The sequence below is a fragment of the Gopherus flavomarginatus genome, chromosome 9 (genome assembly GCF_025201925.1).
Source record: "Gopherus flavomarginatus isolate rGopFla2 chromosome 9, rGopFla2.mat.asm, whole genome shotgun sequence".
NCBI classification, from domain to species: domain Eukaryota; kingdom Metazoa; phylum Chordata; order Testudines; family Testudinidae; genus Gopherus; species Gopherus flavomarginatus.
The window spans coordinates 35,069,277-35,090,941 of NC_066625.1; the positions used below are offsets into that span (position 1 = coordinate 35,069,277).

General features: G+C 53.3%; 1 protein-coding gene across 1 annotated transcript in view; it reads left to right on the forward strand.

Annotated features, from left to right (window-relative positions):
- LOC127058449 (glucagon receptor-like) overlaps positions 1 to 21,665 on the forward strand; it is a 39,931-nt gene that overhangs the window by 14,589 nt on the left and 3,677 nt on the right. The window contains exons 2-10 of the mRNA XM_050968519.1: positions 4,005 to 4,148; positions 6,669 to 6,765; positions 8,643 to 8,750; positions 16,207 to 16,328; positions 17,043 to 17,149; positions 17,548 to 17,704; positions 18,827 to 18,986; positions 19,725 to 19,785; positions 20,885 to 20,954. Of these exons, the coding sequence (XP_050824476.1) occupies positions 4,071 to 4,148; positions 6,669 to 6,765; positions 8,643 to 8,750; positions 16,207 to 16,328; positions 17,043 to 17,149; positions 17,548 to 17,704; positions 18,827 to 18,986; positions 19,725 to 19,785; positions 20,885 to 20,954 (960 nt within the window). The 5' untranslated portion in view covers positions 4,005 to 4,070. The remainder of the gene's footprint in view (positions 1 to 4,004; positions 4,149 to 6,668; positions 6,766 to 8,642; positions 8,751 to 16,206; positions 16,329 to 17,042; positions 17,150 to 17,547; positions 17,705 to 18,826; positions 18,987 to 19,724; positions 19,786 to 20,884; positions 20,955 to 21,665) is intronic.

Sequence of the window (21,665 nt, forward strand, 5' to 3'; positions counted from 1 at the left end):
GCAGCAGACATGCTTCTCCCTGGGGAGTCCTGCACCCAGGGCTGATTCACTCCTCAGCTGCGCTCATGAAGGGCAGAGAGGGCTCCAATTAAAGCTGGGCCCTGCTGCTTTTCCAGTGCCCAGGAGGATGGTGGCTGTTAGAGGTGGGTTCAAGGTGGGGAGATTTGGCTCCAGATTCCAAGCACCCCAATGGTCAGGGTCTCTGGAGCAGATTTGGCCAAAGGCTCTTTGCTGACTGGTCCTGCTGGGGGTAGAAAGCATTGAATGACAGGGAAACAAAGGGGTGGCTGCCCAGCTCCTCCCTATGCTCCCCTGGGCTGAGCAGGACACCCCGTTACATTGCTTTGTGCCCTGCTGATTGCAAAGGGGTTTGCTCTGGCAGGGAGGCTGAGTGCAGACTCACTGATTAGCTCACCAGCCCCCTGGCTGTTTGGCTGCAGCTCAGTGCTCTTGGGACACCTGCACGGCTGCACCCTATACTACGTGTGTCCCGTTCACTGGGCCAGCATCCCAGGGGACATTGCCCCTAACCATTCGGGGGCTGCAGCGGGAGCTAGCACTGCAAGGATTAAGAGCAGCTAGAGTTCAGATCAAAATGGGGAGCTGCTTGTGCCTTAACAATGGCCTGAGAGCCGTTTAACCCCTTCTAGTCTGACACCAGACAGATACCCAGGTGCTGCAGCTGCCGTAATGTCACTGCTGAGCTTGAGCCTGCTCCAGGAGAGCGCTGGAGCTGCCCAAGGAGCTCTGGTGCCTCTGAGATGCATTCCCTGTTGCCCCCCAGCTGGGCCAGCAAAAGGGAGGGAAGAATTTGGTCTGTGGTGCAGATGTTTCCCTGAGCCTGCTGGTAGCTGTGACTCAGCTCGCTCTAGTTATCAGAGACAGGGTGCCCCATTTCGCACCATGACTAGCAGGAGCAAGAGCAGGGGCAGAAGGGATGGGTGGGCCCAGTGAATCCTCCCAGGCTGTGCCAAAGGGTGGGGAGCAGTCCTGTGTCCATGCAACACTGTAGGAGGAGAGCAGCAGTCCTGGCTGGGCTGTGGGGAGGGGGCATCCCAGGCTGTGCTGCAGGATATAAGGATAGTCAGCATGGATTTATCAAGAACAAATTGTGTCAGACAAACCTAATAGCTTTCTTTGACGGGGTAGCAAGCCTTGTGAATGGGGAGGCAGCAGTAAATGTGGTGTATCTTGACTTTAGTAAGGTTTTTGATACTGTCTCAAATGACCACCTCATAAACAAACTAGGGAAATACAACCTAGATGGAGCTACTATAAGGTGGGCACATAACTCATTGGAAAACTGTTCCCAGAGAAAAAACAACAAGGAGTCCTTGTGGCACCTTAGAGACTAACACATTTATTTGGGCATAAGCTTTCTTGGGCTAAAGTCCACTTCATTGGATGCATGGAGTGGAAAATACAGTAGGCAGGTATAAATACACACAGGGCCATCCCTAGCTATTTTGATGCCCTACACAGTTCCCCCTCAGGGGTGTGTGTGGCCCCAGGCCTCTGTGGGAGTGGGGGGCTGGCCCCAGGCCTCCACAGTGAGGCAGGAGCAGGCTTGTGGGATAGGGGGGAAACCGCCCCCCAGCACGAGTTGGCAGAGCAGACCGGATTGGAGCCAGGTTGCTCCACTTACTGCTGCCCGGTGAGTGCAGGGCAGGCCTGACCCCACACTCATGAGGTGGTGGGAAGTGGAGGGAGCCGGTCTCAGCCCACTTAGCTCTGCTCCCCTGGGTCCCAGCCTTGGGACTTGGAGGGCAGAGGGGAACCACTCCCCAGTACTCACTGGTGGCGCAGCTGGGAGCCGGCAGCATTGAGCAGGCTTGAGCCAGATCGCTCTACTTACTGCCACCCAGTGAGTGCAGGCCAGACCCCTGCTGCAGTCCTCAGGGAAAGGGGTGGAGTGGGGGCAGGGCTGGGGCAGAAAAGGAGTGGGAAGAGGCAGGGTAGGGGCGGAACAGGGGTTATATGGTCTCACTGCACCTAATCTCCTGGAATCCACTGGACATTTCATGAGTTTTACTTTTTATTAGTGTCATTTGTGGTTTATAGATCCAAAATCCTTCAGGGATTGTCACAAATGAGTGTAACATTCTCGACTGTGGGGTGTGCATTGGCTGAGCCTGGGGGAGGGGGATGGGGTGCAGGAGTGAGAGGTGCAAGCTCTGGGAGGGAGTTTGGTGCAGGAGGGGGCTCCGGGCTGGGGCAGAGTGTTGGGGTGCAGGAGAGGTGCAAGGTGAAGGCTCCGGCTGGGAGGCACTTACCATAGGAGGCTCCCGTCAGTGGAGCAGCGGGGATCAGGCAGGCTGCCTGCCTGCCCTGGCCCCACATTGCTCCCGGAAGCAGCTGGTTGCTGGTACCCCCCATTGCGGCCCCTAGGGGGGAAAGGGGCAGCAGGCCTCTGTGTGCTGCCCACACCTGCAAGTGCCACCTCCGCAGCTCCCATTGGCCGGTTCCTGGCCAATAGGAGCTGTGGGGACAGTGCTGGGGGCAGGGCCAGCACATGGAGCCACCTCACTCTCCCTTCCCCTCCCCACAGGGGCTGCACAGATATGCCAGCAGCCAGCCGCTTCCAGGAGCAGCATGGGGCCAGAGCAGGCAGGCAGCCTGCCTGAGCCCCGCTGCGCTGCTGGACTTTTAGCAGCCCAGAAATCGCAATCGACTGGCAGAGGCTCCAGGATCAACAGGTTGGTGACCACTGATTTAGATAATGGCATAAAGAGCACACTTAAAAAGTTTGCGGATGATACCAATCTGGGAGGGGTTGCAAGTGCTCTTGAGGATAGGATTAAAATGAAAAATGATCTGGACAAACTGGAAAAATGGTCTGAAGTAAATAGGATGAAATTCAAAAAGGACAAATGCAAAGTGCTCCACTTAGGAAGGAACAATCATTGCGCACATACAAAATGGGAAATGACTGCCTAGGAAGGAGTACTGCAGAAAGGGATCTGGGGGTCATAATGGACACAAGCTAAATGAGCATCAACGCTGTAATGTTGTTGCAAAAACCCCGATCATTCTGGGATGTATTAGCAGCAGTGTTGTAAGCAAGACATGAGAAGTAATTCTTCCGCTCCACTCTGTGCTGATTAGGCCTCAACTGCAGTGTTGTATCCAGTTCTGGGTGCCACACTTCAGGAAAGATGTGGACAAATTGGAGAAAATCCAGAGAAGAGCAACAAAAATGATTAAATGTCTAGAAAACATGACCTATGAGGGAAGATTGAAAAAACTGGGTTTGTTTAGTCTGGAGAAGAGAACACTGAGAGAGGACATAACAGTTTTCAAGTACATAAAAGATTGTTACAAGGAGGAGGGAGAATTTTTTTTTTTTTAACCTCTGAGGATAGGACAAGAAGCAATGAGTTTAAACTGCAGCAAGAGCAGTTTAGGTTGGACATTAGGAAAAAACTTCCTAACTGCCAGGGTGGTTAAGCACTGGAATAAATTGCCTAGGGAGGTTGTGGAATCTCTATCATAGGAGATCTTAAAGAGCAGTTTAGACAAAAACCTGTCAGGGATGGTCTAGATAATACTTAGTCCTGCCATGAGTGCAGGGGACTGACTAGATGAACTCTTGAGGTCCCTGCCAGTCCTATGATTCTATGATAGCTGGGGGATGGGCGATAGCCACATCCCACCTGTGGAACCTTGTGAAATGCTCTGCCCCTGCTGCCAGCTGGACTCAGGTGATCTGCCTTGGCGTTGTGGGGAGACTCTGGCTCTAAGGGATGCCCCAGATGAGCTGGGGCACCAGCTTGCCTCGCCCTACTGCCGCTGCCCATGTTCTGGCTGGTCTCAGTTCTCTGTGGCAGTAGTTAACCTTCCAATACACACACTAGGATGGCTCTGTTCCCCTCCAGCTGTGACACAGGGAGAGAGGGTCCAAGCAGCAAAGTACAGTTGCAGCCATGCTGCAACCGGCAAGCTTAGTGCTCCCTTGAGTCCACTGCAAAGTGATTGCTTCTACTCCCCTTCCCTCTCTTTTCCAGACACTCAGTGACCCTCGCACCTGGGCCAGCAACTGGTCTCTCTACCCCAGACTCCAGCAGATAGCCATGAGGGGCATGTTCTGCTCCTTGTACAGCTGGATGCTTGTTTACCTTGCCTGGATGTGCCTCCTTTCCTCCATGCAGGTAAGGGTGCATGCACCTGCCAGGTCTCATCAGCGCTGATGGTAATCCCAGACTTGGGCTCCCCACCCATAAGCCTCTGCCCCTTCCAACAGGGGCCACCCTGGGGAGGCAGACAAGGGATTCCAGGCCCCTCCTCTTTCCCACCCACCCTATGGAAATGTTTAATAGGGAGGGAAATAATTTCTCCACAATCCTAGTAGATTCTCCATCACTGGCAACTTTTAAATCAAGTTTCATATTGTTTTAAATCAATTTGCTGTAGTCAAAAAGGAATTATTGTGAGGTAGTTCTATGGCCCGTGCAATGCAGGAGATCAGATGGGATGGTCACAGCTGGCCTGGGAAGCTATGACTCTGCTATGAGTCTGCCCTCAGTCACTGTTCTGTTCTGGAAGATGTTCCCTGCCCATCACAGAAACAGTCCCTAGCCCGACTCACAACCAGTTAATCCAAGGGAGATTCCAGCCCAGCCCTTGAGTGTAACATAAGTATCGCCCAGGGCAGGAGATGGGCCTTAGGTTGTGGCCTGAAGTGCAGCAGACTGGGGCTGTCTGATCACAGAGCTGGAAGCGAGTTCCAAAGCTGAGGCCCTTCCACTGAGAATGCCCGGCCCCCAGAATCTAGATCTAGGTGCTGTGGGCCAAGTTCATCTCTAGTGTCACTCCATGGAAACCTGTGGAGCAATGGTTACTCCAGGGTGAACTTGGCCTAGTGGCTGCAGCTGCCCAGAGAATGGTCGGGAATGCTCCTGCCGTTGCTCTAGAGACTCAGCGCTGCTCTGCTGGTGACAGCGCAGTCACCATCCAGCCCCAGGGTCTGCACCAGCTCTCCCCCGCCCTAGCACCGGGGATGGCCAGAGCTGCGAAAGTGTCTCAGTGCAGATGAGGCCTGTTTGCAGGAACACTGAGCTGATCTCCTCTGCCCTGGCAGTGCGTAGGGAGAGCGGCGGGTTGTTGGGTGGCCAGGACCCAACTCGGATGCTCCACGGGGTTTTCCTGGAATCTCGTCAGATACCTCTTAATGGTCTCAGGGTGATAGGACCTGCTGCACCCTTCCCCCAGCTGCCAGTGCCCCCTAATCCTGACCCAAACACCCCACTATACCAAGATTGGGTTCCCTACTGCTCTCCACCCCCTGCTATTCCAGCCTTGGGCTCCACCCACAGCTGTGCCCATGGCCCTCAATCCAGCCCTGCACCCCCTGCTGTTCCAGCCCTGAGCCCCACCGTAGGGTTGCCAACCCTCCCGGTTTGGCCAGGAGTCTCCTGGAATCAGGCTTTATCTCCTGGAGGCTACTGAAGCCAAACAGGGAGATTTTAGGCTGCTAAAAGGCCGGTGGTGCAGCGGGGCTAAGGCTGGCTCCCTGCCTGCCCTGGCTCCATGCCATTCCTGGAAATGGCCAGCATGTCTGGCAGTGGCTCCTAGGAGGAAGCATGGCCAAGGGGTCTCTGCACGCTGCTCCCACCCCAAGTGCTGACTCTGTAGCTCCCATTGGAACAGGGAACCGTGACCAATGGGAGCTGCGCGGGTGGTGTTTGCAGGCAGAGTCAGCGTGCAGAGCTGCCTAGCTGCCTGTGAGCCTAGGAGCCCCTGCCAGACATGCTGCCGCTTCTGGAACCCACCTGAGCTAAGTGCCACTCAGCTGGAACCTGCACCCTGAACCTCCTCCTGCACCCCACACCCCTGCCCCAGTCCTCTCCAGCACCCAAACTCCCTCCCGGATCCTGCATGCTGAACCCCTCCTGTACCCCAACCCCCTGCCACAGCCTCCTGGAGCCCAAACCCTCACCCACACTCTGAATCTCTTGACCCCACCCCCTAGCCCAGAGCCCACACCCTATCCCGCACCCCAACCCTCTGCCCCAGCCCTGTGAAAGTGAGTGAGAGTGGGGGAGAGCGAGCAATGGAGGGAGGGGGGCTGGAGTGAGCATGGGGTGGGACCTTGGAGAAGGGGCAGGGCAGGGGCTGGGTCTTGGGGTCAGGGGCGGCTCTAGGTATTTTGCCGCCCCAAGCACGGCAGGCAGGCAGCCTTCGGCAGCTTGCCTGCGGGAGGTCCCCGGTCCCTCGGATTCGGTGGCACACCTGCGGGAAGTCCGCAGGACCAGCGGACCCTCCGCAGGCATGCCGCCAAAGGCAACCTGCCTGCCGCCCTCACAGCAACCAGCAGAGCGCCCCTCATGGCTTGCCGCCCCAGGCACACGCTGGGTGTGCTGGTGCCTGGAGCCGCCCCTCCTTGGGGTAGGGGGGCAGGTAGGGGCAAGAGTGTTTGGGTTTGCGTGATTAGACGGTTGGTAACTCTACCCCACCCCCAGCTGTGCTGATGGCCTTCAATCCAGCCCTGCGCCCACTGCCATTCCAGCCCTGGGCCCACCCACAGATCTAGCCTCTGCCTCGTGTTGCACACTGATGTGGCTGAGCGAGTGGGAAGGGGCTGCATTTTCCCTGGCGGCCCCTGTGCTCTAGGTAGGGCTGCTGGAGCCCTGGGCTGGTGTAAGATTCTAACCTGAGATCTGTCCTCCCAGCACTGCAGAGCAAAAGTTCTGGAGAAGACCTTCGAGGAGTGGATGAGATACCGGGACGAGTGCTTGAAGAAGCTGGCAAATGAGCCATCCCCCACAGGTAGGGCAGCCCGCAGGGGCAGTGCTGGGGGGGGTTTGGAGACCATGTTTAAGCACAGTGGATTTACTGCCTATGGCCACATTCCTGCAGGGGCAGCTCCCTCCCAGTGGGGGTTGTAAGGCTCTGCTTTCGGCTTAGACCAGTGATAGCCACAGTGAAATCTTGGGCTGGGGTTCCGCCCACGGGCAGGCTGGAGCTGAGACACTCAGCGTGTGCCTGTGCTTTTGCAAGTGCGGGGAGAGAAACTCCCACAGGCCAGCCCTTTCCTGGGGATGAGGGCTAGGAGCTGAGATGTTTCAGGATACGACAGTCCCTGCAACTCTGCCACCCCCACCAACTGCCAGATACTCCCCCACCATGGCTCATTAATACCACCACCTGCAGTGCTGATTGCCTCATGGCCATTCCACTCCCTAGCCAGCCCCCAACCTGCTGCCTGAGCTAAGAGCCACCTGCTGCAGCTGACTCACCAGCCTGCTCAAAAGCCCACCCCGACTAGCTATTTACAGCCCCCAATCTGTGTGACCATGGGCAGCATCTGCCTGGCTTGCACTGTGTTAGCCACCATTGATTCATTGTGACGCCACCATGCAGAGGTGAAAGTAACTTAAAGGACTTACCTGTATGCCGGAGTCCTGAGTGGGGGCATGGCCTCAACTGGAAGAGGCATGGCCTTTCATGATTTAAAAGCCCTGGGGCTCCAGCTGTGGCTGGGAGCCCCAAGGCCTTTAAATCACCCTAGAGCTCCCAGCTGCAGAGGCGGCTGGAAGCCCCAGGGCTCAGGGGCAAATTAAAGGGCCTGGGAATCTGGCCGCCATGGAGCTCCAGGCCCTTTAAATCACGGCGGGAATCCTGCTGCCACTACCCCAGACTGTACTGGCTTACTTTCACCTCTGCCACCATGGCAACTGGCTGCACGTTCAAGGTGAGGAGACACAGAGCCTGTCTCATCAAAGGCTGAGAGGAGACAAGACAGACACACAGGCAGAGGTTTGCAGAGAGTTCCTGGGGCACTTGGGTGGCGGGTGGCATGGCTCCACAGTGTGGCACTTGGAGCTCTGGGTGCTGAGAAGAAGCAAAGCATGATGCAGGGCTCCAGGAGACAATGCAGCTGGGCTGCCTGCTCCCTGGGAAATCCGGTCCAGGCCGACAGCCGGCACTCAGACTGGCACATGAGACAGCTGCCAGAGTCCCAGGCCCAGGTCAGTGCGAGGGCGGGCAGGATTCTGGGAGTTTGGCCATCACTAGGCAGTGCTGGGCTCTAGACTTTGCATTGCAGTAATACCTTGGGGCCCCAGTCACAGGTCAGGGGCCCACGGTGCTAGGTGCTGTGCAGACACAGAACAGACAGTCCTTGCTGTGAGCAATGTACAGATCACATAGGGCAGGTTCCCAGGGAGTGTGCACACAATCACTGAAGCTCACACTTTTAAAGCGAAGTCTCAACATTTTGATTCAAGGAGCTGCCAGTAGTAGCCTGGGTCACTGTGACCATGAGAATGGCCAACAGGCTGGCAGCACCCCACGAGGGCAGGTGAGCCGGCCCGGAGCTCAGGGAAGTCAGGGCCTAAGTGAGTCCCAGGACATTGGATCAAGCTCTCGCTGACAGCAGCAGCTGCTGGCTGGGATGGCTGGAGAGCTGTTTGTACCATGGCTTCTGGGTGGTGGCAGGTGGAGAGTTCCAGCCCGCTGTGCAGAGCGAGGCGGCAGGGGAGGGGAATTAGGAATGCTCTCAGCTAACAGGTGTGACCACCTGCAGTTCCCTGGGCCAGGCTGTTTGCAAGGCCTGTGACAGCAGATGATGGGAATGGTGCAGACCAGGCACCGCACAGACTGCTGGCCTCTTCCCTCCTGAGCTTTGCCTTTGTCCTTCAAAGGGCTCTACTGCAACCGGACATTCGACATGTACGCCTGCTGGCCAGATGGGAGCCCAGGCAGCACCATCAACGTCTCCTGTCCTTTCTACCTGCCATGGTTCGAGAAAGGTAATGCTCTGGTGCCCTGCTCTGGAGTCTGGCATCTGACTCCACAGGGGGTCACAATCCTGTCCACTGTAGAGATGGGGAAACTGAGGCACACTGCAGGGAACTGACTTGCTCATGGTCACAAGTCAGCAGCAGGGCTGTGAGTAGCACCCAGGGATCCATTTCCCCTAAACCCTCAGGGCCTTGCACACCCCAGGATATCACTCACTCCTGCACAGAGTGGGTGTGAAACACGACTAGGTCTCCCCTAGTGAAATGTCTCACGCTTGCTGTGCACTGGTGAGTGACTGCACAAGGGGTTAGAATCAGGTGCCTGGCACCTCCAAAGAGGCACTCAACCCCGGGGCTGCAGGCTCACATGCAAAGGTGCCTTTTTGCTGTGCCTGCATATGAGGAGGGAGGCCCATCCCCTGCACCCCTCACCCATGGGACAGGAGGAGCGCCTCTCTATAGCACTCCCCTCATCTGGGTCAGCTTGCCCCATGGCTCTGTTGCCTTCATGGGTCACTCACCCAACCCAAACAGCTACAAGCAATGGCCCAACAGCCTGCACCAGGCCCTGTAGCCTCATCACCCAGGGTGAGTCTGTGAGGGATTGGAGAACAGCTTGGAAACAGGAGAATCCACCAGCCTTTGCAGCCTGAATCCCCTGGAAACAGGCCCTGTGCTGAGCTCCCAGTGCAGGGTAACCACCTCCCCCCCCACACCTCTGCCACTCTTGGGCGTCTCTTCCTCTGCCAGTGGGAGCCCAGCAGGACACCCAATACACTGGACACAGTGAGAGAGGCTGTCATGAGGATGCTCCTGGCCTGACTCCAAGGGTCTCGAGGGCCAGCCTGGCCTGGTGGCCTGATCTTACAGAGCCATGTGCTGGGCTGTGCTCATCCACTCCGTGCTGGGAGAAGCATCTGAATATTGCAGTGGTGCTGTCAGCCCTTTGGGGCTCCTCCATCACTATAGAGCAGGGGTCGGCAATCTTTCAGAAGTGCTGTGCCGAGTCTTCATTTATTCACTCTGATTTAAGGTTTCACGTGCCAGTAATACATTTTAACGTTTTTAGAAGGTCTCTTTCTACAAGTCTATAATATAGAACTAAACTATTGTTGTATATAAAGTAAATAAGGTTTCTAAAATGTTTAAGAAGCTTCATTTAAAATTGTCACCCCCTCACAGTTCCTTTTTGGGTCAGGACCCCTACAATTACAACACCGTGAAATTTCAGATTTAAATAGCTGAAATCATGAAATTTCGTATTTTAAAAATCGTATGGCCATGAAATTTACCGAAATGGACAGTGAATTTGGTAGGGCCTTATCCATGTAGCTCCAGCCGCAGCTGTTGCTCTTCCCACCCCCCAGTGGCGGAGGCTGGTTACTACATCCAACTGAACTTTTAGCATCTGATCGGATGCTGCCAGGTTGTCTTTTTGACCAGACATTCTGGTCAAAAACCAGATACCTGGCAACCCTGCGTCAGTGGCTGGCTTATTATACACATTATAACCCCCCCACACACACACACTTTTAAAATTATTTACTACACAACTTACAAAACCAATAAGATATACCTGGTAATGCATTTCTGATCGCAAATAACAGTAAAACGATGTAAAGAAGCACTCGGTCACTGTTACAGTGTATAATCTTTTAAACATGTAGGTGGACATTGCTCCCATATAGAACCCCACAGTTCAAGCTCTGCAAAAGGGGATTCCGTCATCTGTGTTGCATTTTCAGGACCCACTTTTGGGTCAGACGGGTCATTCAGTGATTCTTCAACCATCTGTTCATGAGTTCTGTCTATAACACTTGATATTGTGTCTGGAGGCTTCCCCTCCAGACTTCATTTTTCTCAGCTGACTCACGTGTTAGCACACAACTGTGCTATCTCCCAGAATTACTGGGTCCTTTAATGTCTTGAATGACCACTGGCATCCAGTTGGGACCAAAGGTTTTAGCATAAAGGAAGTCACAGTAAAACTACATTTTTTTTTAGCATATCTGCTGATTTTGTTTTTGCTGTATTTTCCCCACTAAGTATGGATGCATAAAGTCTAACTTTGACTTTAGGTTCCTTCCCATTAACATCTCCGCTGGGGACAGGCATGTAGTAGACTGCTGTATTATTTGAGAATTAATGAGACACTCTCGTATCTATTGTACCCCCAAGTATTCTTTTAATATCCTCTTTAAATGTCTGAATTACCCATTCAGCTAACCTATTTGAGAATGGACGTTGAAGTGCTGATGTAACTTGTGAATGCTGTTTTGCTTCATAAATCTTTTGAATTTCATCCTAGTAACATCTTCCATGATCTGATATAAGCATTTCAGGTAAAGCATAGATCCTAAAACTAGTCCTTACTTTTTCTGTGGTGGCTTCACTAGGGGATGTATTCATGGGTTCCTACCCATCTGAAATCTGCACACACTAGTACTGAAAACAGTCTTCCCCAAGAATGGTCCAGGATAATCGATGTGTACTGTTTCCAGGGCTTCTCTGGCCGCTACCAAGAATGGAGTGGAGTCACAGTAGAAGCTTTGCAACTCTCTTAACCAATTGAACAGGTTTGTACCCAACTCTCAATGTCTGTATCCATCTTTGGCCACCACGAATAAATCTGGGCTAATCCTTTCATTTGGTGATACCTGGGTGTGTCTGGTTGAGTTCACCCATTCTTACATCACATCCTTGCTTTGGAATGAGGACTCATAATACACACCCATCTTGCACACCACATTCACTATGTCACTTATAATGAGGTGTGAGCTCCTGATCAGCTTTGGTCTGGGACCATGTTCTAGCACAAACTCTCCAACTCTTGCAAGTACTGGATCTTCACCAGAGCTGATTTTACTTGTATACTGTCACTGGAGGCATATGGAGACAGTGCCTTAGTAACACCTTCTCTTCACTTCTTTCTTTTTTGTCTCTCCAGTAAAGGCAAACAGGTTAAAGCATCTGCATTTCCAGCATCTTACCAGCTTTGTACAAAACAGAATATTCATAGGCTCTTAATATCACCACCCTCCTCTGGATTCTGGGAGATGCCATTTGTCTCATTAAACACCGAGAGGAGGGGGTTGTGATTGGTGCAGATTGTAAACCTACACCCTCGTATATATTTGTGAAACTTCTGCACCCCAAAGATAAGAGCCAATCCTTCTCAATCTAGCTGTGAATAATTCTGTTCAGCAGAAGACAGAGTCTGGGATACAAATCCAATTGATTGCTCTGACCCATCCACCATCTGGTGAACTAAAACAGCTTCAATTCCATAAAGAGATGCCTCATAAGTCAAGAACGTTTTTTTTGGCAGCTTGATAATGGACCAGGACTTCTGAGTACCGCAGCTCTGATATATGCCTAAGTACAGAGGCATACTGAATTCCTTTGACTTTCTCACTGGGTGTAGTCCCAGGGCATCCACGTTATATCCCAAGCATATCACTTCATGTACCAGGAAGGAAGACTGATTCCTTTTTAGGCACACACCTGCTTTCATTAGCCCATTTAGCACTTCTGCTAAATGTTGTAACAATTTTGTGTTGGTGGTATCTGGCATCAGTATGCCATCCAAATAAACTGCCTGCCATGGGGTACACTCACTGCTGTGGTGCCTTCTTGTGGCTACATATGGGGGGTTAGTTCTCATCCGGTCTGGTGCCCCCCTTCCATTGTTCACTTGCTAGCTCTGCAATCTCTCTCTCTGGACTTGGGGTGCTCCTTCATGACTCAACCCTCTGGCCAGGTCACTATAGTCCTCCCTTTCCAAGGTATCAAAGTCCCACTGGACTAACTGTCTCAGGCAGTCTGCCCAGTCTGTGCCACTTTCCTAGTGGCTGGCAGGGGAACCCAGGCTTGCCCACTACTCCAGGTTCCAGCCCAGGGGCCCTATGCCCAGCACCTGCAGTCTGTTCAACCTCCAACCTGTTGCCATGCCTTGGTCTCTTTCCTAACTCTTTTCTCTATTTTCTGGCCCATCTCCACTCCCCATGGTTACTTCACCCCTCTCGGTTTCTTGCCTGAGTCTGCAGCCCAAGGCAGGATCCCGGGGCCTACTCCCCCTAGAACTCCTTTGTACCTAGCCAACTCCCCTCCTCTCTAGAGAGTGACTGCAGAGCTCGTCCCTGCTGGCCACCTCCAACCACCAACTTCCTTCCTTTATAAGCCTAGCCCAGCTCTTCCCCCAGCTAGGTTTCATCAGCCATTAGGCCTTATCAGTCCCTGGCTCTCCTCCATGTGCCACCTCTTTGGCCACTTTCACCTGTTCAGACTGGTGGGGGGTGGACACCTCATCCCAAATCACATGTGGAACTCCCTGAATCAATCCCTCCATGCTTCTCTGGAAAATAGCAGGTGCTGAGGAGTCCAAAAGGAAACTGATTATTTTTAAACAGGCCTTTCTGAATATTTACAGTGTCTTAGTGCTTTGGCCTGGAAGAAGAGTCCATCTGTTGATAGGCATGGCTTATGTCTAATATGGCTCCTGATAAAACTGCAAACAGATCCTCAGGCTTTGGAACTGAGTACTGTTCTAATTGTGAGACCCTATTTACAGGCAATTTACAATCCCCATCTGGCTTTAACACTGGTGCTATTGGTGCAGCCCATTCAGAAAACTTTCTGGATCCACGATGCTAAAGGCCAATGGAAAGGACACTGGCACTCACTGGTTCAAATTCTGGGATGCTTGTGATGTCCCAAACAAAGACCTGATGGAATGCCTTCCCCATTGGCAGCAGACCGTGCTCAACCTCATGCGGACAACACGCGGAAGATGTGTCTCTCTCCGTCACTGATGGAAAAATCAAAGAATCACCGAATTGTAACTGTGGTGAGGAACAAACCATGCTACACATCACGGACAACTGTCCCATTCCCGGTTATGGTGGTGGCACAAGGGGGTTCCACCTGGCTCAAAGCATTAGAATGGCTTTCAATTCGCCCGATTCGGTTATAACCCCAGACTGTTGCTTTTCAAATGCCATACAAAAGAAGAACAGGCTCAATAATACCAGTTGCCTCTAGTTTTTTTTAATTAAATTTCAACTTTTTGTTTCATAACAGAGGGTACAGATCTGGGTTTGAAATAACAAGATGTGACATTTATGTAGATTTTCAGCAGTCATGCCTTTTAAGGTGCCCCGTTCATCTTTAAATACTCCTTATATGTATTTAAAACAGTTTCCAGAACTAGATCATCTTCTGATTTCAAGTGATGCACTTTTTCCTTCCAGTCCAGTGAAAGGTCATCCAACCATTCTTGACCGAGCAACTTTGGGTCAGGGCCTTCAGTCATGAGCAATGGTGGATGCCTTATTTGGCTCTGGTGGGAAACCTTTGCATTGGTGGCTCCCGGTATCTTTATTGCTTCTCCAGTGTTTCATTTTATCCCATGTTTCTGCACTGGAGATGGTTTGCTAGCTTTCCACAAAGTCTCACATGCTTCTTGGCTCATGATGGTCATGCTACATCTCGTATTTGAGTTCAAACCGTGCATTTTCCCCCCACTTACAGTCAGCCCAATATGAATGGGATCTACACCTCTACCCCGATATAAAGCAACCCGATATAACACGAATTTGGATATAAAGCGGTAAAGCAGTGTTCCGAGGGGGTGGGGCTGCGCACTCCGGTGGATCAAAGCAAGTTCAATATAACGCGGTTTCACCTAAAACGTGGTAAGATTTTTTGGCTCCCGAGGACAGGGTTATATCGAGGTAAAGGTGTACTTTAGGAATATTTTGTTTCAGTTATACTATAGACAGGGTAAGTCAGTTCCTCCTCTTCTCTTTCACTGCTTTCCTTCTTCAGTACATGAAAGGTACTGTGGCTATGAGGCTGCTTTTCATCATGGTTTTATGCCTCTGCTTGCTTGGTTTTATTTTGACACGGTCTTCTAACATGCCCAGTCAATCTGTAAATGTGACATTTTTTATATTTAAATCTGCAGACATTTGGGGTGTGTTTGCCTCCACAATAACACTCTCTGCTACTGATTGGATCACTTTCTCTGGCAATTTTGTGCACAGTACCTTGTGTTTCCTGAATGCGCTTCTGAAGGCTTCTGTGATTTGTTTGTAAATCCTATACGTTTTTCTTTGCAGATTCCACAGCCTGGGCTGATTTCAGAGCTGTTTCAAATTGTAATTGTGTCCAGACAGTAATCTCCTTTGCATTCTGTCATCATTAATGCCACAAACTAATCTGTCTCTTGGCATTTGTGTCAGAGTTACACCATAATTGCAATCTTCAGGGAGCCTCCTCAGTCCCGCCACAAATTCTCCTACTGTCTCTCCCGATTTCCTTGACCAAGAGTTAAACTTAAATTGTTCTCTTGTTTCACTGGCTGTTGAGTTGAAATGGTTCTTTAACAGATTTACGAGCTCATCAAAAGTTTCATCTCCAGGCTTTTCAGGGATTAACAGGCCCCTACACAGCTGAATGTGATAGCTTTCTGCTTACCGTCATCTGTCATAGCATTAGCAGTGACAAAATAAGATAATGTTTTGCAGTATTCTGCCCAAGTTTGCAGATTAAATGGTGAAATGGTCCCAAAGGTTGCAGTCATTTCCCTGGTGTTTGTGAGGATACTAACGCACATACTAATGCACACTTTCCTCACTGAGGGGTCGTCTCCACCTCATCACCATAGATTGTAGCTTAAACCAGTGGTTCTCAAAGCCAGCCCGCTGCTTGTGCAGGAAAAGCCCCTGGCGGGCTGGGCCGGTTTGTTTACCTGCCACGTCTGCAGGTTTGGCCGATCGCAGCTCCCACTGACCGCAGTTCGCCGCTCCAGGCCAGTGGGGGCTGCGGGAAGGGCTGCCAGCACATCCCTCGGCCTACGCTACTTCCCGCAGCCCCCATTGGACTGCAGCGGCAAACCGCAGCTAGTGGGAGCTGCTATCGGCCGAACCTGCGGACGCGGCAGGTAAACAAACCGGCCCAGCTCACCACCACCCTGAACAAGTGGCGGACCGGCTTTGAGAACCACTGGCTTAAACCAAATGTACTCCAACTTCTTTGAGTATTATGGTCTCTTTAGTCAGCCAACACTCTATCCTGGCAATAGCTCCACAGTTGCCAACAACGCACAACACAACCCTAGAACAGCCACACATGTCCTTCTTTAACTATCTTCCTATTCCCCTCACATGTTCGCCAAGCCTGAAACAGAGCTCTGTGGAGCTGGAAAGCTTGTCTCTCTCACCAACAGAAGTTGGTCCAGTAAAAGATACTTTCTCACCTATCTTGTCTCTCTAATATCTGAGATCAACATGGCTATAACACTACGGACGTACTCCCCTTAGAGGCTGGTTTATTATACACATTATAACTGTCCCCTGGATTGCCGGTTGTGGGGAGCCTGGGGGATTAGGCTTTTGTCTGAGGGGGGACCCCAGGGGAAGGCAGTCAGCCTGAAAGGTGACCCTGGTGTGCTCTGTGTCTGCAGTGAAATATGGGCTAGTGAGCCGCAAGTGCGGGCTGGATGGGCAGTGGGTGATGGTGAACGGCACGCAGCCATGGAGGGACTACTCCCAGTGCGAGGAGGAGATGGAGTCCACCATGGAGGAGGTGAGGCTGCTGCTCCTGACGGGGGGAGGGGGGACGTGCTCCCAGCTCTGTTTATGCCAGCCCCCTGACATCCCAGTGGCGTGTGCTGGGGCCCAGCCAGGCCTGGGCTGGGCTGGGCTGGGAGTGTTGGTGTTGGGGAGTCGGGGACACAGGAGCCTGAAACAAGAGGGATAGGTAGTGGCAGGGTGTAATAATGCACAGGAGAAGGGGAGGGGGGATGGGTGTGTTATAATGCCTGGTGGGGGAGGGGAGACCATTCAGAAATAGAGTTCAATGTAAACACAGGTGCACAGCTCCCTCCCTAGTTCTGCTCAGTCACATGCTGCCTCCCCCTTCTTGGGGTGCTGAACCCCCACTCCCTGATCTCCCCTCCCCGACGAATCGCATTGGCTGGCTGGGGCTGGGGTGGTCACATCTTCCCACTGAGCCTTTCAGCCCCACTCCCCGATCATTGTGGAGGCCATTCAGAGGCCCTCGCCAGCTGGGGAGCTCAGGACTCAGCTCCCTGGGGTGGGGAGGGTGTGAGGTCAGGCCCCAGCAGCCCAGGTACATGGCTGAGCTGGGGCCAGGTACCCAAGCGCACTGTCCCATGTGACTCTGTTTCAGCAGGGCTAATGCATCCCCCGGTGGGCGCTCGGAGTGTGGGGCGGCCAGTGGGGGCGGGGGTAGCAGAACTGACTGTCTGCCTCATCGGGTCCCCTTTGCCCATGCCAGGAAGGGGCCCACCGGCTGATGGTGAGTTTCAAGGTGCTCTACACGGTGGGATACTCGCTGTCGCTCCTGGCACTGGTCTCTGCCCTGCTCATCCTCACCATCTTCAGGTAGGGCCTGAGCCTGGGGCACGGGCGCTGTGTGTGCTGCACCGGCAGGGCGTGCGGCGGGGCTCTCCAACGGGATGGGATGGAGGGGCAGGATGATCCTGTGCTGGGCACTGTGCCCAGTGCTGCTGCAACTGACTCTAGCATTGCAGGCATTACAGTGCTTCCTGCTGGGGCAAGCAGGCAGTGCATGAGCTGTGAGCTTGGCAGAGCCAGTCCTCTTGCCTCTTTCCCTGCTTGAAGAGGGTCAGATGGCAGTAGCTGAGTGCTCCTCTGGCCTGCAGTGCCTGATGCAGGAGCGGCTCAGCTGCTGTAGGTTACGTAGCCCTTTCCTGGGGAGAAGGTCCATTCTTTTTCCGCAGCTCTCCAGCACTGAAAGCCGTCTCTCTCTCTGGGCCTAGGAAACTCCGCTGCACCCGCAACTACATACATGCAAACCTCTTTGCCTCCTTTGGGCTGCGGGCCATCTCGGTGATTGTCAAAGATGCGCTGCTGGAGAAGAGGTGGGGCATGGAAATCCTGCATGTGTCTGACTGGGAAGCGCTGTTGAGCAATAAGGCAAGCCCACCAAGAAACCAAATTTTCCTTGGGTGGGGGTGGAATCTAATTGCCAATGCCTGCGCCCTCCTCCCTGGCTAGTCACGGTGGCTACCTGCTGTGCCCAGGTCCATAGTCCAACAGCTGGGCAAGGAGGCTTGACTTGGGGCTGGGAATGCGATCCCTGGGTGCTGGTGGATCTGAGTGCCAGTCAGAGCTCAGATCCACCAGCACCTAGGGACTGCACCCCCAGCCCCAACCTGGACCTGGGAGCACTCAGAAGGACCCTCTGGGTGGGTGCATCTATTGGCTCAGCCGGAGGGGGGATTCTGCCAATCTCCCACAGGTGAATTTTTAAAAGCTATTGAGGATCCTAAATCACACACATATTGTGGTGCTGAGCTTAAAAACCTCCACCCAACAAAGCAGGGGAAATCAGCCCCTTCTTCACTGGCCTACCACAATCTGAGTTGATGGATCCCTTCCTCCTCCTTCGGGGTGGGGCAGCCCAGTGGCTGGAGCACTGGCCTGGTACTCAAGAGACTTGAGTTCTCTCCCTGGCTTTGCTAATGGGTGATCTCAGGCACATCATGTCCCCTTTCTGTGCCTCATTTTCCACATCTGTAAAATGGGGATCATGATAGAAAAGTGCCATAGAACAAATCACCTGCTGCCCCTGAAAATGCTTCCTACACCCTATTACTGAGCCAAGGGATGATGTTTCCCCTGCTGGACAAGATCTGCTGTGCTTTCCCTCCTGTCTCTCCCCAATAGCCTGCCTGGCCGTGTTTCTGATGGGATGAGAGTGGGGCACTTTGCTCTGGGAGATGAAGCCCTGGATGTGAACAGGATCACCAGAACAGAGCAGCAAGGGAGAGTGCCCTCCGGTGCAGTGATGTAGCCTGGATCTCCCTGCGACTCCTGGTCACATCCATGTTAGCCTACCCAGCGGCGGGCTGTGCCTGGTGTCATGGAGGACACAGGGTGTGCTGGTTAATGGAGACTCCGTAGTGGAATAGACAGTGCTCTAGGCATATCCCAGCTGGCTGCACTTCTAGTCCCAGGTCCCCAGCTCAGAGCATCCTAGTCTCCTCTTCCTGCACAGTCACTTTCTCTCTCTCTCTCTGGGACTCCTCCCCACAGGCTGCAGTTGGCTGCCGGGTGGCTCAAGTCATGATGCAATACTGCATTCTAGCCAATCACTACTGGTTTCTGGTGGAAGCTGTCTACCTGTACAAGCTTCTGATTGGAGCGGTGTTTTCCGAGAAGAACTACTACATGCTCTACCTGTACTTAGGCTGGGGTGAGAAGGAGAATGGGAATGAGTGTGAACCGTGGCCTGGACGTGTGTGGCGGGTGTGTGTGGGTGTGTGCACATGAGGAGGCAGCGTGGTGAGGGTGTGGGCATGAGGTGTGGGTAGGCAGTGTGGGGATGCATATGGCATGGGTGAGTTGGGTGTGTGCCTGTGGTGTGGTCAGGTAGCATGTGCGGGCCTGCGCGGGCAGGGGTCTGGGGGTATGTGCAGATGGTGTTTGCTGAAGTGAGTACTAAAATTACAGAGGACATATCGGGGAGCACAGGGGGATCTGGGGCGGTTCAACGAGGCAGAGACTCAGCCAAGTGGGCAAGTAACCACCAGGTTCCCCACCTGGACGACTTGGCAATGGACTGACACCCAAGTGGTTTCCATTTGGTTCTACGTGCCCATCAGACAGCAGCTCATGCCCCTAAAGCAGGATCACTTCTCACAGCTGATAGCACCTCACCAGGAGGGTTAATAACTTAGTGACATGGATGAGTGGTGACCCCTAGTGGTGCACACATGACACAGGAAACCCTTGCTAGGTGGGGAAAGTGGAGGATTGGGGTCCTGGCCTGTCCTCAGTCCCCCAGGGACAAGAATCCCCCGGAGGGCAGGGGCAGGTCCCTTCCTGGATCAGGGAGGGGAGAGGGGTTAGGACACCCCCTCAGTTTGTGAGAGCTGCTGTCTCAGCTCAGGCAGGTGCTTGGTCTTCACAGGGTTTGCTGTGTGACTTGCAGGAACCCCTGTGGTGTTCGTGGTGCCGTGGCTGGTGGCCAAATATCTGAAGGAGAATGCAGAGTAAGTGCAGACGCTCCTTGCTGTGCTCCCCAAGTAAGCCAGGCTCCATGCTTTGCGCCACCTGGGTTCTAGTACAGAGCAGCCATGGGAAAGGCAGGGAGGTTGGTTTCTTCCACTGAAACCAACGTGAATTGACTGCTGGGGAGAGAGGCATCTGATTCCTTCACTGCTATGGCCCACCCTGGCCCTGGTGTGACTCCCCTAGGGGTGAGGGAAGAACTCAGCCTCCAGGGCTTGGTCAGTGCTTGGCCTCTCTGGTGGGGCAGGGCTGGTCATGAGTAGGGTGACCAGACAGCAAGTGTGAAAAATCGGGATGGGGATGGGGGGTAATAGGAGCCTATATAAGAAAAATACCCCAAAATAGGGACCGTCCCTATAAAATTGGGACATCTGGTCACCCTAATCATGAGTGCTGTGCTTGGAGGTGCTTTCTGGGATGGTCTCTGCATAGTGGGAACAGAGCAAAGAACCACCCAGCTGTTTTCCCTCAGGCCACCAAACAAGGCTGGTCACTGCTGTCCTGGGCCCCTGGAACTGGGCCCAGGAGTGAACGGCTCCATCTTCCAAGCCACGGAGCTATTGAGGATAAGCTCTCAGCCTCAATAGCCCAGCCAGCACCATCAGGAGGAGACATGAAAAGGAGCCCATACCCGGCCTGGCGGTGGGCTGACTCCTGGGGGTAACAAGCTCCAGCCATTAGGGAAACACAGGCCTGACCTTCCAAGCTCCTACTGCGGCATGTCTGAGGCACCCTCCAGCATGTGGGGCAGGGAAAGAGATTGTCTTTCACTAGCCCACAGCTCACCAGGCTCCTGCAGTCCCTGTCCCGGCCCCTGCTGGAAGCAGACAGGTTAGCTCCGGGGATGGGTGAGACGGAAAAGGATTCCAACCCCTGGAAAATGGGCAGGCTGGCACAGCTGGTGATAGTCATTCCTGGGCCTTTGGTGCTGAGGGGCAGTGCCTCTGTCCAATGGGCTGGGACGTCCCAATGATCCAGTGGCAGTGCTTTCACCTGGCCCCACTCTGGCTGTGGATGAAGCACGGCTCTCCTGCTCGCTGGCTCCCTGGTGTTTAACAGCATGCCTATCTTGTGCCACAGGTGCTGGGCTCTGAATGAGAACATGGCCTACTGGTGGATCATCAGGATTCCTATCCTGCTGGCATCCCTGGTAGGTGATCTCAGAGGTCTGTGATCAGGGATCACATACGAGGCATGGTGTCTCTCAGATGACAGCAATTAGTCTCTTGCAGTCACTGATGGTCTGGCTCAGCTCAGAGGTTGAACATGGCCCAAGGACAGCAGCAGCTCCTGCTGTAGAAATCACCATCCCTAATCCACAGCACTGCATCCTTCCCTAATGACTTCCCCACAAGCCTGCCCCAGGAGGGAGCTCAGCATCATTATCCCACTGAACAGCTGGGGAAACTGAGGCTCTGGGGAGCACTCAGCCAGTCAGGATCAAGCACCTACACCTCCGGGCTTGCAGTCTCCTTGTCTAACCACTAGAGGATGACAAAAAAGAGGACTCGTCCCTGCCAAGTAACTAATCCAATTGAACCTCTCTGATTAAAAAAGAAACACCAGTATGTGGGGTCCTGGCCTTGGCCCCTCCAGATTCTTGACCTGGATGTCGGGGCAAGCAGAGTCAGGCCCCCAGAGACTCCATCCAACATGTTCTGTTGAGCCCAGTGCATGCTTGGAGAGGGCTGTGTGAGTCTAGTGGGGGCCAAGTGGCTCCCCAGGCCGTGCCGATGAGCTCGCTGTTGAGTCTCTGGGAACGTTCACGCTGCTCCCTGCCCCACAGATATTCCTGCCTTCACTGTTATTCCCTTCATGTCCCTTCCCCTCGTTCCTCCAGAGGTACTGAGCATCACCCGCT